The sequence below is a fragment of the Grus americana genome (assembly GCF_028858705.1).
Source record: "Grus americana isolate bGruAme1 chromosome 27 unlocalized genomic scaffold, bGruAme1.mat SUPER_27_unloc_8, whole genome shotgun sequence".
Classification (NCBI taxonomy): Eukaryota; Metazoa; Chordata; class Aves; order Gruiformes; family Gruidae; genus Grus; species Grus americana.
This window is the reverse complement of record NW_026561303.1, coordinates 61700-77290: the sequence shown is the minus strand read 5'-3', so window position 1 is coordinate 77290 and position 15591 is coordinate 61700. Positions and strand designations below refer to the sequence as shown.

Here is a 15591-nt window from a genome sequence, read left to right as displayed (position 1 = left end):
CCCCCCTTCCAGTCGGCGGGAACTTCGCCGGATGCCAGGGACTTCTCAAATATGATGGAGAGTGGCCTGTCCGCTTCATCCGCCAGTTCCCTCAAGACCCGCGGTTTGGATACATCTCATCAGGTTCCATGGACTTGTGCACCTTCAGGGTCCTTAGATTATTCTCCAACCTGATCTTCTCTTCAAGCAGTCACAGGCTATTGCTACAGTGCCCTGAGCCCCACGGCACGAAGCTAAAGGAGCAGGAGGTCTCTCTGTCTCTGCACACAGGTCATGTGCTTCAGGCCCTGAAGGCCATCTTGGCAGACTCCTTAGGGACCCCTCTCCAGTTCCTCTCCTCTCTTCCAGGAAAAAGGAGGCCCACACCAGGACACCACTGTTCCAGATTTGATCACAACTGTGCTGAATCAAGGGAGGGAGGTATCTCCCCTCATCTGGGTGGCCACGCTTTGGTGCATGCAGCCCATAGGCAGCTGGTCTTGTTCATGGTGAGCATGCTCCACCGGCTCCCATGGCTCTCCTATAGTGTCCATGGCCTTCTCCTCAGGGGTCACTCCCAGGCACAGTCAGTCCCAGCTTGCCCTGATGCATGGGCTTATTCTGCCCCTTGATGCAGGACTGGGCACTTCTCCTTGAAAAACTTTAGTAGGGTTTCTGTTGGCCAAATCCCAGAAGTTTTCAAGGTCTCCATAGATGGAAGCTTCATTGTGCCAGCTCTTAATACAAGGGTGTAGGTGGCTCCCACCCTACCCAGTGACGCCTCTAACAAAGGTGAGAGCACCAGGAATTACCAGGACAGATAAAAAAAAGGATGGTACTAGTTTATTGGACTTTCTGACCAAGGTAGGAATTTCCCAGTGCAGCCATCCTAGAAACACCCAACGAGCGAGGCGCTAGGCAAGCAAAGCCAGGGCCCAGTGGGTGAGGGGGGGAAACAGGGTGGGCTGTTTGTGTGGAGGGATCTGAGGAAGACCAAAGAGAAGAACTTGGGAGGGAGAGAGGCGGCAAGACAAAATAGGAGGTAAAGCAAAGGTTCAGATGAGGGCTGTTTGGGAGCACCTGTGGAGCAGCCCTGAACCTGAGCAGGGCAATCAGCCCAGCTGGGTACCCTTCTGATGTGCCTGTGCAGTAATGCACAGTGTGTGGGGAGCAAACAGGAGGAGTCAGGAGTCTGTGGGGAGTTCTTGAGCTGAGGTCTCATGGGGAGAACTGAGATGTGGTCAGACAGCTGACACCACTGGAGTGTGGCCATGGGTAGAGGCAGCCTCTTTAGGAAGGACAGGCAGGTCAGTGATGAGGCGTTGCCCTGAAAGTGAACAAGCAGTGGAACTGCATGAAGTTCTGCCTAGTGACAGGTGATGAGCCAGGTGAGAGCTGATGGTCGGGATTAACAGACAGACCAACATGGGTGACGTTGTAGTTGGTGTCTGCTATGGACCAACCTTATTAAGAAGAAGAAGCAGATGGGGCTTCTTCAGACACCTGAAAGAAGCTTCACATTCTCAGGCCTTGGCCCTCATTTTGGACTTCAGGCACTTGGCCATGGGCCTGGAGGCAGCACAGTAGGGCACAAAACACGCAGGAGGTTACTGGAGGGCACCAATAACCTCCTGAACATTCAGAGAAGGTGTTAAGAAATGCCAAGGCACACCTCAAGTTCAGTCTGGAAATTTAATCTGGATGTAAAGACATCAAGAAAGAATTTGAGAATGATGCCAGCAGCAAGAGGAAGGCTAGGGAGCATGTGCGCCTGCTGCTAGATGGGGCAGGGACCCTGGTGACAAAGGACTCAGGAAGGGCCAAGGTACTCAATGCCTACTTCATCTCTGTCTACTGGTGAGACCAGCCTTCAGGAATCCCAGGCCCCCAAGACCAGAGGGAAAGTCTGCAGTAAGGAAGGCTTACCCTTGCTGCAGGAATCACCGGTTAGGGAACATGTTAAGAAGAATGGACATGCATAAGGCCATGGGACCTGAGGGGATGCACTCATGAGCATCGAGGGGGCTGGCTGATCTCATTGTAAGGCCACTTGAATTCATCTTTGGAAGGTCATGGTGATTGGGAGAGGTTCCTGAGGACTGCAAAAAAGCGAGTGCCCCTCCTATCTTGAAGAAAGGCACAATGGTGGATGTGGGGAGCTCTACCCTGTCTCCCCTAACTGAGAAGGCAGATTGGCTGAGCAAGTAGGGACTAGATAAGTGGAAAATGAGGCAGATGAACAACTGACTGAATGTTCAAAACAGCATAAAGTCCAGCTGGAGGACAGTCATCAGTGGTGCAGCTCAGAGGTTAGTACTGGGTCCCATTCTATTTAAGCTTTCCATAATGTCCTGGAGGATGGGACCAAGGGCAACTTTGTGGGTGATAGAAAGCTGAGATGAATGACTGATACCCCGGATGGTTGCACTGCCATTCCGGGAGACCTGAACAGTCTGGAGAACTGGGCAGAGAGGTCCCTCATGAAGTTCAACAAAGGAAAAGACAAAACAAGTTTTTCACCATGGACAAGAACAATCCCATGGACCAGCTCAGGCTGGGGAGCAACTGGTTAGAAAGCATCTTTGAAGAGCAGGATGGGGCATCCTTGTGGGCAACAAGCTGTCCATGAGCCAACAGTGTGGCTGCGTGGCAAAGTAGGTCTACAGCACCCTGGGCTGTGTTTGGAAGAGGACTGCCAGCAAGTCAAGAGAGGTGATCCTTCCCCTCTAGTCAGCCCTGGTGAGGCCACACCTGGAGTGCTGTGTTCAGTGGTGGGCTCCTTAGTATGAGAGTAAGTGATCTCCCTGTCCTTATCTCAACCCACAAGGGGCTTTTTTGTCTTTTCTCCTCCTGTCCTGTGTAGGAGAGGGAGTGATAGGGCAGCTTGGTGGGCACCTCGAGGCCAGCCAAGGTCAACCCACCACACAAGTCTTGGGACTGGAAATGTGGAGGGAAAAAAAAAAAAAAAAAGAAGGATAAAAATCAAAGAGAAGAAATATGGGAAGTATTCTGAAGATTTAGAAAGTTTGGAAGATTTTTAGATAATCACTTCAGGCAACAGGATCATTGGCATTATAAATTATGAACACAACTTTTGATTTCTCCTATTTTCCACAGGTTTGTACGCATGGCTTTAATTTCTAGAAAGCATCTTTTTTTCAAAAGACTTTTTTGGGCATGGTGGAGATGGAAGAGATTAATAGTCCTTAAAAAATAACCAAGAACACATAATGAAAACTGAAATATATCTTTTCACAGTGAGTGATAACAACTGAGTTTAGTCCAAAATGAAGCTGTACAACTGTCTGGATGTGAAAAAGAGATACAGAAATTCCTTATCCTTTAAAAAAAACCCAAACAAAACAAAAAAAAACCCAAAAAAACCCAACAAATCACACAAACCAGTATTACAGCTTTCTTTTGGCCAGCAGAGAAGGAACAAAGAAATGAAGTAGGTGGCCTTCACTTTTCATCCCCACTGAGATTGCTTCACATCATAAACTCAAAAATTGTTTCCAGAAGTCTGTACTACAAGGCTGAATGTATTAGGAGGTGTTATTTTGTTGCCTTCCTATAAATCATAGCCAATGTAGAGAAAGAAGGGAGTGAAACCTTGTCCCTCTGCTCCCTTCTGAGCTGCAGAGGCTTAGGGTGAAGTCATACCATGGGTCGAGTAGTGAAGCTCTCACCAGAACTTCCCATGTGCAGTGTGGTTGTCACACCAGAGCTAAGCATCACAGGCCCTCATGCATGAAGGCAAGGAAGGAAGCCAGAGAAGATCTGGGACAAAGGGTGGATGGGGACACAAAGTCCAGAAAAGGCTTGCCCATGGCCCTATGTGAGATGTGACCCACTTGGCACCAATTGTCTGGGGGGGTGTTAAAGTATGAGTTGAAGCAGTGGATAATGTTAGCACTACGGATAAAGACAGAATGTCAAAGAGACCTTCACTCTCCAGCTGTTGGTGGATAGGGTTCAGCTCCAGTTTCCCACTCCTCAAGTCTACACAGAGCTTTTCTGATTTGACGTGCGGAGGATGTTCCATGGCCAAAGGTCTAGCACCATGCAGAAAGCCCTGAGATATGCACAGCATCTTCTCAGCACCAACAAATAGGACCTAGTGTAGGCAACATCACACTCGTCTGGAGTACCATCCAGGGTGACGCCAACACTGAAAGTAGTTTCAGCATCCTCCATTTAGGCTACAGAAGTCCAACAACAACAACATCACCCCTCGTGAACCACAGATATGCTCAACACAGACAGGGCATCCAACAAGCCATTCATCTCAGGTTAAAGTCAATATTTCCATTGGCTCAGTTTTCCATGCCAAGGGGCACAGAAAGACCAAGGTTGTGATGTTTCTTCAGCTGTCCTTGGCCATATTTGTCCTCAAGAATCACATAGAATCATAGAATGGTTTGGGTTGGAAGGGACCTTCAAAGGTCATCTAGTCCAACCCCCCTGCAATGAGCAGACACATCTTCAACTAGATCAGGTTGCTCAGAGCCCTGTCCAACCTGACCTTGAAAGTTTCCAGGGATGGGGCATCTATCACCTCTCTGGGAAACCTGTTCCAGTGTTTCACCACCCTCATCATAAAAAATTTCTTCCTTATTTCTGGTCTGAATTTAGCCTCTTTTACTTTAAAACCATTACCCTTTGTCGTATCGCTACAGGCCCTACTAAAAAGCCTATCCTCATCTTTCTTATAAGCCCCCTTCAAGTATGGAAAGACTGCAAGAAGGTCACCCTAGAGCCTTCTCTTCTCCAGGCTCAACGACCCTAACTTTCTTAGCCTGTCTTCATAGCAGAAGTGTTCCAGCCCTCTGACCATTTTTTGTGGCCTTCTTCTGGACCCACTCTAACAGCTCCATGTCTTTCCTGTGCTGAGGACTCCAGAGCTGAACACAGTACTCCAGGTGGGGTGTCCCCAGGGCAGAGCAGAGGGGCAGAATTACCTCCCTCAACAATCCGGCCACAATCCTTCTGATGCAGCCCAGGATACGGGTGGCTTTCTCGGCTGCAAGTGCACATTGCTGGCTCATGTCCATTTTTTCATCCTCGAAGTCCTTCTGCACAGGGCTGCTCTCAATCCCTTCATCACCCAGCCTGTATTAATATCAGGGACTGCCCCAACCCAGGTGCAGGACCTCACACTTGGCCTTGCTGAATTTCATGAGGATCACATGGGCCCACTTCTCCAGCTTGTCCAGGTCCCTCTGAAAGGCATCCTGTCCCTCAGGCATGTCAGCCACACCACTCAGCTTGGCAAGACTTGCCCTTGGTGAAGCCATGCTGGCTGTCTCGAATCACCTCCCCGTCCTCCGTGTGCCTTAGCATAGCTTCCAGGAGGATCTGTCCCAAGATCTTGCCAGGCACAGAGGGGAGGCTGACAGGTCACTAGTTCCCAGGGTCCTCCTTTTGACTCTTTTTAATAATTGGTGCAATGTTTCCCTTTTTCCAGTCACCGGGGACTTCCCCCGACTGCCATGACTTTTCCAATCTCATGGAGACTGGCTTGGCAACTACGTCAGGACTCTGCGATGCATCTTGTTGGGTCCCACAGACATATGTATGTCCAGGTTCCTCAGGTGGTCTCAAACCAGATCTTCCCTTCCAGTGGGAGGGACTTTGCTCCTCCAGTCCCTGCCTTGAGGCCCACCCTCTTGAGAGGTGTGGCAAGAGAGGTTGCCAGCAAAGACTGAGGCAAAAAATGTTGTTGAGTACCTCAGCCTTCTCCTCATCTGTTGTTGCCAGTTTGCCAGTTGTGTTCATCAGCAGGGTGCACTTTCTTTGACCTTCCTTTTCTGGCTGACATACCTATAGAAGCCCTTCTTATTATTCTTTGTGTCCCTTGCCAAGTTCAGCTCTAGCTGCGCCTCGGCCTTCCTGACCCCATCCCTACACAACCAAGCAGCGTCCCTATACTTGTCCCAGGATACCTGTCCCTGCTTCCACTGCCTGTGCCCTTCCTTCTTGCCCTTTAGTTTAACCAGCAAGTCTCGGCTCATCCATGCTGGTCTCTTGCCTTCCTTTCCTGATTTCTTACACCTGGGGATCGAGAGCTCTTGCTCTCTATGGAAAGTGTCTGTAAAGATCTGCCAGCTCTGTTCTGCTCCCTTGTCCCTGAGGGACATTTCCCCAGGGGTCCTATTGACTAACTCCTTGAGCAGCTGGAAGTTTGCTTTCCTAAAATTCAGGGTCTTGACTTTACCCTTCGCCTGTCCCATATCCCTCAGGAGGCAAACTCCACCAAGTGCATGATCACTGCAGCCCAGGCTGCCTCCAGTCTTGATGTCTCCCATTAGCTCACTTGCGTTGATGACCAACAGGTCCAGTAACACGTCCCCTCTGGTAGGGCTGTCTAATACCTGCCCTAAGAAGTTATCCTTGATGCACTCCAGGATACTTCTGGATTGCCTACAGCGCACCATGCTACTTTTACAGGGTGGTCGAAGTCTCCCAGCATGATGAGAGCCTGCGAGAGTGATGCATCCAATCAGCTGTTGGGTAGTCAGGCAGAAGTGACGTCAGAAGAACATGCCCATGTCCTGTGCCTACTGCTGTCCTCTCGGGTAGTCCCACAGAAGTGACTTCACATGCATCGACCCCAGCCATGAGCCTGCTGCAAGCAGGCTCTCACCTGCAGAGACAAAAGGACATCATAATCAACATCCAAGTGATGATCCTGCTGCTGGCCTATCTGGTATTGAGGCAGAAGTGATGTCATCATGAATGTCCAAGCCAAGTGCCTGCTGGCCTTTCAATGTCCTCAGGCAGAAGTGACTTCAGAAGACTCAGCTGTGAGCCTTCTCTGGCCTATCACCTGCAGAGACAGATGTGACCTCACAATCCACACCCAAGTCTTTTCCCTGCTTCTGGCCTGTCGGGTACTCACACGGAAATGACTTCGCAGTCACCTTCACAGCCACCTGCCTCTTACTCACCCATGAGATTCTGAGGCACAGATGAACTAATAGTAACTTCCCCACCCATCCCTCGCCTTGTGGCCTACAACCTCATCACACACATGTCACCTCATGTTCATCTTCCAGCTGGTCAATGACCTCACAGTCTCTGCATTCGCTCTGCCTCCTGGGGGAAAAACAGCTTAGAGTGAGGGTTAGAGGACAGGTGGAAGGTTGGGGCCTTCAAGGGTGCTAGAGCTCAGGGGTTGCAGGTTTGTGTTGGCAGTTTGGGTTCAGGCGAACCCAAAACTCTGGTGAGAGTTTCTACTTTGTGCTCAGGGTAGGGCTAAGGGTTAGAGGTCCCCCTTTAGGGTTCGGGATCATGGTGAGGCTCAGGGTGAGGGTTTGTGATTCTGCTTAGAGCTTCCCGTAATTGATTTCAGGACTGGTCAGCTTTGTGGGATAGGGGGTTGGGTTAGGGCTAGAGGTGAGGGCCAGGGTTAAGGCTAGCATTTCCAGAGTAGGGACCTCACAGACAACAATCATGTGCTGTCCCTTTCACATGCATCTCCTTTGACCTCCCCACGCTCCCTTCTCTCTCTGATGAAACTCTCAGGCATCTCGAGCACCTCACAATGCTGCTCCTTCACCAACCAGCTTCCTCCAGCAGAAAGGACATCACAAGCTGCCCTCCAGCAATGTCACCTTTGCCTTCATCTTCCTCTTGCCCCTAACCTCTCACCTCAGCTCCGCTCTCACTTGATCTCCCTGGCCTTCTCTCACAATCCCTGCCCTCCTTCTAGCTCCTGGGAAACATGAGTTAGGCTCAGGAGTGGGGTTGAAGATGGGGGGGGGCAGGGGCACGGGACAGGATTAAGGACTGGGGTTAGGATTAAGCTTCAGGCATCTGGTGAGGGTTTCAGCTTTGGCATTGGTGCTCAGAGTAGGGCGAAGGATGAGAGCTCCAGGTTAGGCATTAGGGTGAGGGTACAGCAAAGGTTGAGGGTGAGCTGGGCAATGCCAGGTCGGAGGGGCCAGGGTGTGTAGGCACTCTGCGTGCTTCTACCCTCATGGTGACCAGAGGGAAACCTCAGCTGGTGATGACCAAAAGCATCCCCATTGCAATGGGCTGGGGATTAGCGCTGGGCACATGACAAGGCACATCCAAGGGGCTACACGGGACAGGAGGTCTCTGTCTCCTTTCTTTGTCATCCTGAAATCGCTGCCTCTGGTTTTCTGCTCTAATCAGCCCCCAGGGAGCCATGCTTCAATTTCCTGAAGCAGTTTCATCACCCACAGCCCTCGGCAGCCTCTGCTAAACCTCCAGGAATCTTTATTCCTGCCATGGCGCTCCACACTCAGTGCCTTTCCCCTGGGAGCTTGTTAGTGTGCAGCCACTCTAATGAGTTTATTCTTGCCTCTCAATTTCTGCACAGTTGCAGGGGGACTTTTAGGAGAGACTGTCTTCTAGGAAGAGTTTTGCTAATGTCAACAAGCACATCATATAACACAAGTCCATTTCCTTCTCAGTCATAACTCCCTAATACTTTCAAGATTGACAAATGATTTTTCATTTGACTGTAAAATGTTCCCACACAACACGCCAGCCCCATTTGCTAGAGATGGGCATGGCATCAGGAGACACAGCCAGCCAGGTAGATGTGACCACAGGAAGATGGTCAGGGAGGTCACTAGAGGCATGAGTTGGTGACAAGGCTCTGGGCAGGAAATTTGGCCAAGAATAAGGCAAAGTGGATGCTGAACCTCTGCCCAAAAAAAAAAAAAAAAAAAAATAAATAGAGAGATTTCTTCACATTTAAAAAGACATGAGCACTTTTTCACTGGCTGAAATGATTGAATATTTCCAAGAAAGCAACTGTTTTTTTTTTCCCAAGTCATGCCATAATGATTCTATGATAATGAGATTTTTGGGGATGTGTATTACAATTACTAGAAGAAATAAGGATCCTCCCAAGTACTTGTGGTGTCAGTACTCTGTTACACCGTGCACTGAAACTCACTCATCTTTCAGGTCTTTCCACCTGTCCTATTGAAATGGACTGTGTCTAAAGACACCTTTTCAGCAGACTTTCCTTTGCTCTCAGGATTTACTCCTCCCCTTACAACTTTTTACTCAGATACACTTGAGGAATGTGTTTTATTTTTTATTCAATTTTTCAAATTTAGGACGGTTCCTGTTTCTATTTAGAGCCAGTCCTCAGGTTAAATTGGGTGGGAATTGCTGCGAAGGAGCTGTAACATTCAGCTGCAGACTCGGTGCAGAAGCCTGATGTAGGAAAAGAATGCCAGTCCCGAGCGGCCCCTGAGAGAAATGGTTGTCCAGGCAGTGTGGGAACTCAGGGAGACAGCTGGAGTGACCTTTCCACACCTCCTTAGAAGATCCTCTGGTTCAGCATCAGTTGGAGAAAGCTGCTGTCACTTCTGTAAACTGAAAAACTAAAAAGCCCTAAAATATCAAAACTCCTTTTTTTAATTAAGTGCTCATTGAATTCTTCCACTTTAAGTAGACTCCTGAAACCTCTCCAATTAGCTGTACAAGTCTGGAAACCCTGAAGAAAATTAATGGAAGGCACATAGCTCGTTAGGGCTTTTTGTGTTTTAATTAGCCCCATGGTATATTTGGTGCTGAGCCCTTGAACTTCAGATACTGTGAGGAGATTGAACCAATCACTCAAGGAGTTAAAATCAGAAGCAAACACTCAAGTATCTTGGAGTGTTAATTGGCCCCAGTGAGGGCCATTGCTGACAAAGCCTCCCCATGGATTTGTTAGAGCAGAAAATTGGAGGCTGTGATTACAGGTAGGCAAAGGCACTGTGCAGGTGGATCTGATGCTGAGTAAAGCCTTGGTGTAGTTTATCAAGATGTGTCAGAGCTCTAATATGAACTGGAGTCAAAGGCAGACAAGTGGTACACCACAATTGATCTCACCAATGCATTGTTCTCAATCCCTTTGGCAGTGGAGCGCAGGCCACAGTTTGTTTTCACCTGGAGGGGCAGCCAGTGCACCCCAGAGGTGGAAACAGAGTCCTACCACTGGCCACGGACTGATCCAGACTGCACTGGAACAGGGTGAGGCTTCAGAACATCTGCAATACGTTCACGACATCATGGTATGGGGCAACACAGCAGAAGAAGTCTTTGAGAAAGGGAAGAAAATAGTCTAAATCCTTCTGATATCTGGTTTCACCATTAAACAAAGTAAGGTCAAAGGATCTGCACAGGAGATCCAATTTTTAGGAATAAAATGGCAAGATGGACACCATCAGATCCCAATGGATGTGATCTAAAGAATAGCAGCCGTGTCTCCACTGACCAGCAAAAAGGAGACTCAAGCTTTCTTAGATGTTGTGGGTTTCTGGAGAATGCATATCCGAAATTACAGTCTGGTCTAAGCCCTCTCTATCAAGTGACCCAGAAGAAGAAGGATTTCAAGTGGGGCCCTGAACAATGACAAGCCTTTGAACAAATTAAACAAGAAACAGTTTATGCAGTAGCTCTTGGTCAGGACCAGATGTCAAAAACATGCTCTACAGTGCAGCTGGGGAGAACGGCCCTACCTGGAGTCTCTGGCAGAAAGCACCAGGGGAGACTCGAGGTCGACCCCTGGGGTTTTGGAGTCGGGGATACAGAGGATCCGAGGCCCACTACGCTCCGACGGAAGAGGAGATATTGGCAGCCTATGAAGGGGTTCGAGCTGCTTCAGAGGTGATTGGCACTGAAGCACAGCTCCTCCTGGCACCCCGACTGCCAGTGCTGGGCTGGATGTTCAAAGCGAGGGTCCCCTCTACACATCATGCAACTGATGCTACATGGAGTAAGTGGGTTGCATTGACTACACAGCAGGCTCAAAGAGGAATCTCCAGTCACCCAGGAATTCTGGAAGCGATCACGGACTGGACAGTAGATCAAGATTTCGAAATTTCACCAGAGGAGGTGACGTGTGCTGAAGAGGTCTCACCGTATAATAAACTACCAGAAAATGAGAAGCAATCTGCCCTGTTCACTGATGTGTCCTGTCACACTGTGGGAAAGCATCAGAGGTGAAACGTTGCTGTATGGAGTTCCTACATGATGAGTCGCAGAAGTTTCTGAAGGAGAAGGTGAATCGAGCCAGTTTGCAGAGGTGAAAGCCATCCAGCTGCCTTTACACATTGCTGAACTTCTCGTTCAGCATGTGGCCAACACTCTACCTCGATACTGACTCATGGATGGTGGCCAATGCCCTGTGGGGGTGGTTACAGCAGTGGAAAAGGAACAACTGGCAACGCAGAGGCAAACCCATCTGGGCTGCCCCACTGTGGCAAGATATTGCTGCCCGGCTAGAGAACCTCATTGGAAAAGCACATCACTTAGATGCCCACGTACCCAAGAGTTGGGCCACTGAGGAACATCAGAACAACCAGCAGGTGGATCAGGTTGCTAAGATTGAAGTGGCTCAGGTGGATCTGCGCTGGCAGCATAAGGGTGAATTATTTATATCTTGGTGGGCCCATGACACCTCAGGCCATCAAGGAAGAGATGCAACATATAGTTGGGTTCATGACTGACGGGTGGACTTAACCATGGATGCTATTGCAGAGGTCATCCATGAATGTGAAACATGCGCTGCAATCAAGGAAGCCGAACAGGAAAAGCCTGTTTGGTATGGAGGACAATGGCTGAAATATAAATATGAGGAGGCCTGGCAGATTGATTACATCACACTCCCACAAACCCGCCAAGGCAAGCGCTATGCACTTACCATGGTGGGAGCAACCACTGGATGTCTGGAAACATATCCCATGCCCCATGCCAATGCCCAGAACACTATCCTGGGCCTTGAAAAGCAAGTCCTGTGGTGACATGGCACCCCAGAGAGAATTGAGTCAGACAACGGGACTCATTTCTGAAACAACCTCATAGACCCCTGGGCCAAAGACCATGGTACTGAGTGGGTGTATCACATCCCCTACCATGCACCAGCCTCTGGGAAAATTGAATGATTCAATGGGCTCTTAAAGACTACCTTGAGAGCAAGGGGTGGTGGGACCCTCAAATATCGGGATACACATCTAGCAAAGGCCACCCGGTTAGTCAACACTAGGTGATCTGCCAATCGAGCTGGCCCTGCCCAGTCAAAACTCCCACGCCCTGCAGAAGGGGATAAAGTTCCCGTAGTGCACATAAAAAATACACTAGTGAAGACAGTCTGGGTTATCCCTGCGTCAGGCAAAGGCAGACCTTTTCACCCTTCTTGGAAATTGGGACAACATTTGCCAGCTTCCAGTCCACTGGGACCTTTCCAGACTTGTCACGTGGAAACCTGGTACCAAGAGATTGGACCCCTTGTGTGGAATGGCTTTGCTTCACAGCAGAGAAATACTGGGGTGGGTGGCAGGTGGCAACTTAAGGATGAATGAGGTTCCCACCAAGAGAGCAATGGCTGCAGCCCCCAAGGCCAGAGAGAAACGGGCCTGGGCTGTGCAGCCCTGGCAGGAGAGGGGGTTGCTGTCCCCGGTGACCCTGCAGCAGCGTGGGGCCTGTGGCAGAGGTGAAGCCGATCTCCAAGAAGGACAAGCTGCTGCTGAGAAAGTCCCTAGGGGAGGACAGTCCAGCCACACTGTGGACATCATGCGGGGGGCTGACTGGCTAGAGAGCAGCGCTGCAGAGAAGGGCCTTGGGGTCCCAGAGGATGACAAGCTGAGCAGAAGCCAGCAGTGCACCATCGTGGCAAAGGCCATCAGCCACCTCCCCTGGCCCCATGGCAGTTTCCACCGCAGGGTGCTGCTGCAGAGCTCTGGGCGCTCACACCAGAGCCCCGGCCCCTCTGAAGGACACAGCAGCTCCTGGGGGGCAGAGAGGCAGTTCAGCCTCCCCATCAGCCCAGGGCTGGTGCTGGCTCTGAGCGCACGAGCAAACAGAGGCCACTCAATCTCTGGCTCTCCTGCATTCATATTCTAGGGGACCCCTAACCCCAACAGCCTTTGCCCCTTCTCTGCCCCCACCAGCCCCACTCCCCAGCACAACACAAGAGTCCTGGCCCTGGGGGTCCTCAGGCAGCTCATGGATCTCTCCACTCTCCCCTCCCCATGCCCGCTGGTGCCCCACTGACTCCCATGGCACTGTAGAGTCCTTGTTTGTGGATACATCAACTTAGTGCTTTACTTTGGGGGCAATTCTCCTTTAAGGGTGTTCCACTTTGTGTGTCTCCATTCATTCCCACCCCAGGGCACAAGGTGAGTCCCCATCCTCTCCTGACTCCTCCAAACTCGTATCCAGATACACTGCTATATGCCATCGGGCCTGTCATATGTGAAGAAGCCTGAGGATGTAATGGAGAGCTGATGGACCATCTCAACAGCAAATGGACACCTTTAAAACCAGAACTTTTGGGCCAATGGAACCCCATGGTACTGTGAGCTTAACCCCAAACACAGGGAGAACACAAGGAGAACAGACTCTTTAAAAGATCAATTCTTTGGATATTTCACTGGCAGTACTCTAGGGGAAGAGCCCAGGCTTCAGGTACTGCACCAAGAGATCCTCTTGATCTTGAAGAGCTGCTATTGAGCATCTCACATCTGACACAGTGCTGCACAAGGGTCAGACACAACACAATCAAACCTCCAGACAAGTAATATAAACCAGAAAAGTAAATATAAGCAGGATTTTTCACAAGGGAAAAGTGCTGACTCCTGGTCTAAGATGAACTCTGGGACGTGTGCAGAGAAAGAGAGACAGGTTATTGTTGGTGAAACAAAAACCATTAAACATGTTTCCATAGCGAATCCTTGAGCTCCTTGTTCCTCATGCTGTAGATGATAGGGTTCACAGTTGGAGGTACCACGGAATACAGAATGGCGACCACCAGGTCCAGGGATGGGGAGGAGATGGAGGGGGGTTTCAGGCAGGCAAAAATACCAGTGCTGATAAACAGGGAGACAACAGCAAGGTGAGGGAGACACGTGGAAAATGCTTTGTGCCGTCCCTGCTCAGAGGGGATCCTCAGCACAGCCCTGAAGATCTGCACATAGGACAGAAGAATAAAAAGAAAACAAACAAAGAATAAAGAGGAACTAACCACAATAAGCCCAGCTTCCCTGAGATAGTCTGAGTGTGAGCAGGAAAGTTTGAGGATCTGGGGAACTTCACAGAAGAATTGGTCCAGGGCATTGCCCTTGCAGAGTGGTATAGAAAATGTATTGGCCGTGTGCAGCACAGCATAGAGAAACCCAGTGCCCCAGGCAGCTGCTGCCATGTGGACACAAGCTCTGCTGCCCAGCAGGGTCCCGTAGTGCAGGGGTTGGCAGATGGCAACGTAGCGGTCGTAGGACATCACTGTGAGGAGAGAATACTCTGCTGACATTAGAAAGAAATAAAAAAAGACCTGAGCAGCACATCCTGTGTAGGAGATGGCCCTGGTGTCCCAGATGGAATTGGCCATGGCTTTAGGGACCGTGGTGGAGATGGAGCCCAGGTCGAGGAGGGAGAGGTTGAGGAGGAAGAAGTACATGGGGGTGTGGAGGTGGTGGTCGCAGGCTATGGCAGTGATGATGAGGCCATTGGCCAGGAGAGCAGCCAGGTAGATGCCCAGGAAGAGCCAGAAGTGCAAGAGCTGCAGCTCCCGTGTGTCTGCGAATGCCAGGAGGAGGAACTCAGTGATGGAGCTGCTGTTGGACATTTGCTGGTTCTTAATATGGAGCCATTGTCCTAAAAAGGAAAGGACAGGGAAAGCTATGACAGAGTTCTCTGAGCAAAGCCACTCCATTTTTCACAGAAATCCCGCCCCCTCCCCCAATTCCAAGGCATTTCCTTTCTTTGCTTTGTGCTGGCTGAGTGTGCTGTGAGGAGCAGGATCTCTGCCCCCGTGCTGCCAAGGAGTCAGCTCTGCCCTGCTGCAGTGAGTACATGGGAGCTGGTTCTTGACACCCCCGATGGTCACCAGGGCTGTCAGATGCAATTCACCCTTGATGGAAATGTTCAATATCTGCACTCATCACTCCAAAGACAGTGGGTGGCAGAAGAGAGGCTGAGCATGTCTGTTGCTCTGTAGTTTTTTTGTTTCCATCATCACATCTGGTGAGTATTAGCTTTAGGGCCAAAGATCCTCTTTTTTACAACTGAAAGGGTGGATTGTTAGAAAAAGAGACGCAAAAGGTCTTGCTCCATGCTTTTGCTTCTGCTACCTCGAGGTAGAAGAGGATGACAGCATATACTGATTAGTGTTTAAAAAAAAAAAAAAAAGGAAGCGCAACTAGAGTTTGATGAAAGCAGGAGAGTCCTATTTCAAAGGACAGATCTTAGAACTGGATCTTAGAACTGGACATGGCCTCTCTCAGAAAGAAGCACAGGAATCTGACAAGAGACTGGTAACCCACGAGGGATGGCTCAGAAATCCCTGGGATCCTATAGGAGAGCTGTGCCTTTCTCGGGGGGGGCAGCACAGAAGCTCGGTGGGACGGACAAAGAAGACATTCAGGAATCCTGAAGATGGGATGTACTAAAGGCAGAGTCAGCTCATTGCTCAGCAGACAGCGCCCAGCAGACATCTAGAGTGAGGGACCACAAGAGAGCAGCCTGAAGGCAGCCTAGCCCAGGGCTTGGCTGCAGTTTCCTCCCACTCCCTGCCCATGTCTCTGCTGCCTGGAGCTGTCCCTGCCAGGAGCTGGTGCTCTGTCCACACCTCTCCTCCCTGTCCCT

At 50.0% G+C, this 15591-nt stretch overlaps 1 protein-coding gene across 1 annotated transcript; it reads right to left on the bottom strand.

Annotated features, from left to right (window-relative positions):
- Positions 1–13657: 13657 nt before the first annotated feature.
- On the bottom strand, positions 13658–14572 carry LOC129200107 (olfactory receptor 14J1-like). Its single transcript, XM_054811361.1, has one exon. The coding sequence runs from the start codon at positions 14570–14572 to the stop codon at positions 13658–13660; it is 915 nt and encodes a 304-aa protein (XP_054667336.1).
- Between the last annotated feature and the right edge of the window lie 1019 nt (positions 14573–15591).

Coding starts and splice junctions, on each gene's coding strand:
- LOC129200107 (XM_054811361.1), bottom strand. CDS start 14,572: ATGTCCAACAGCAGCTCCATCACTGAGTTCCTCCTCCTGGCATTCGCA.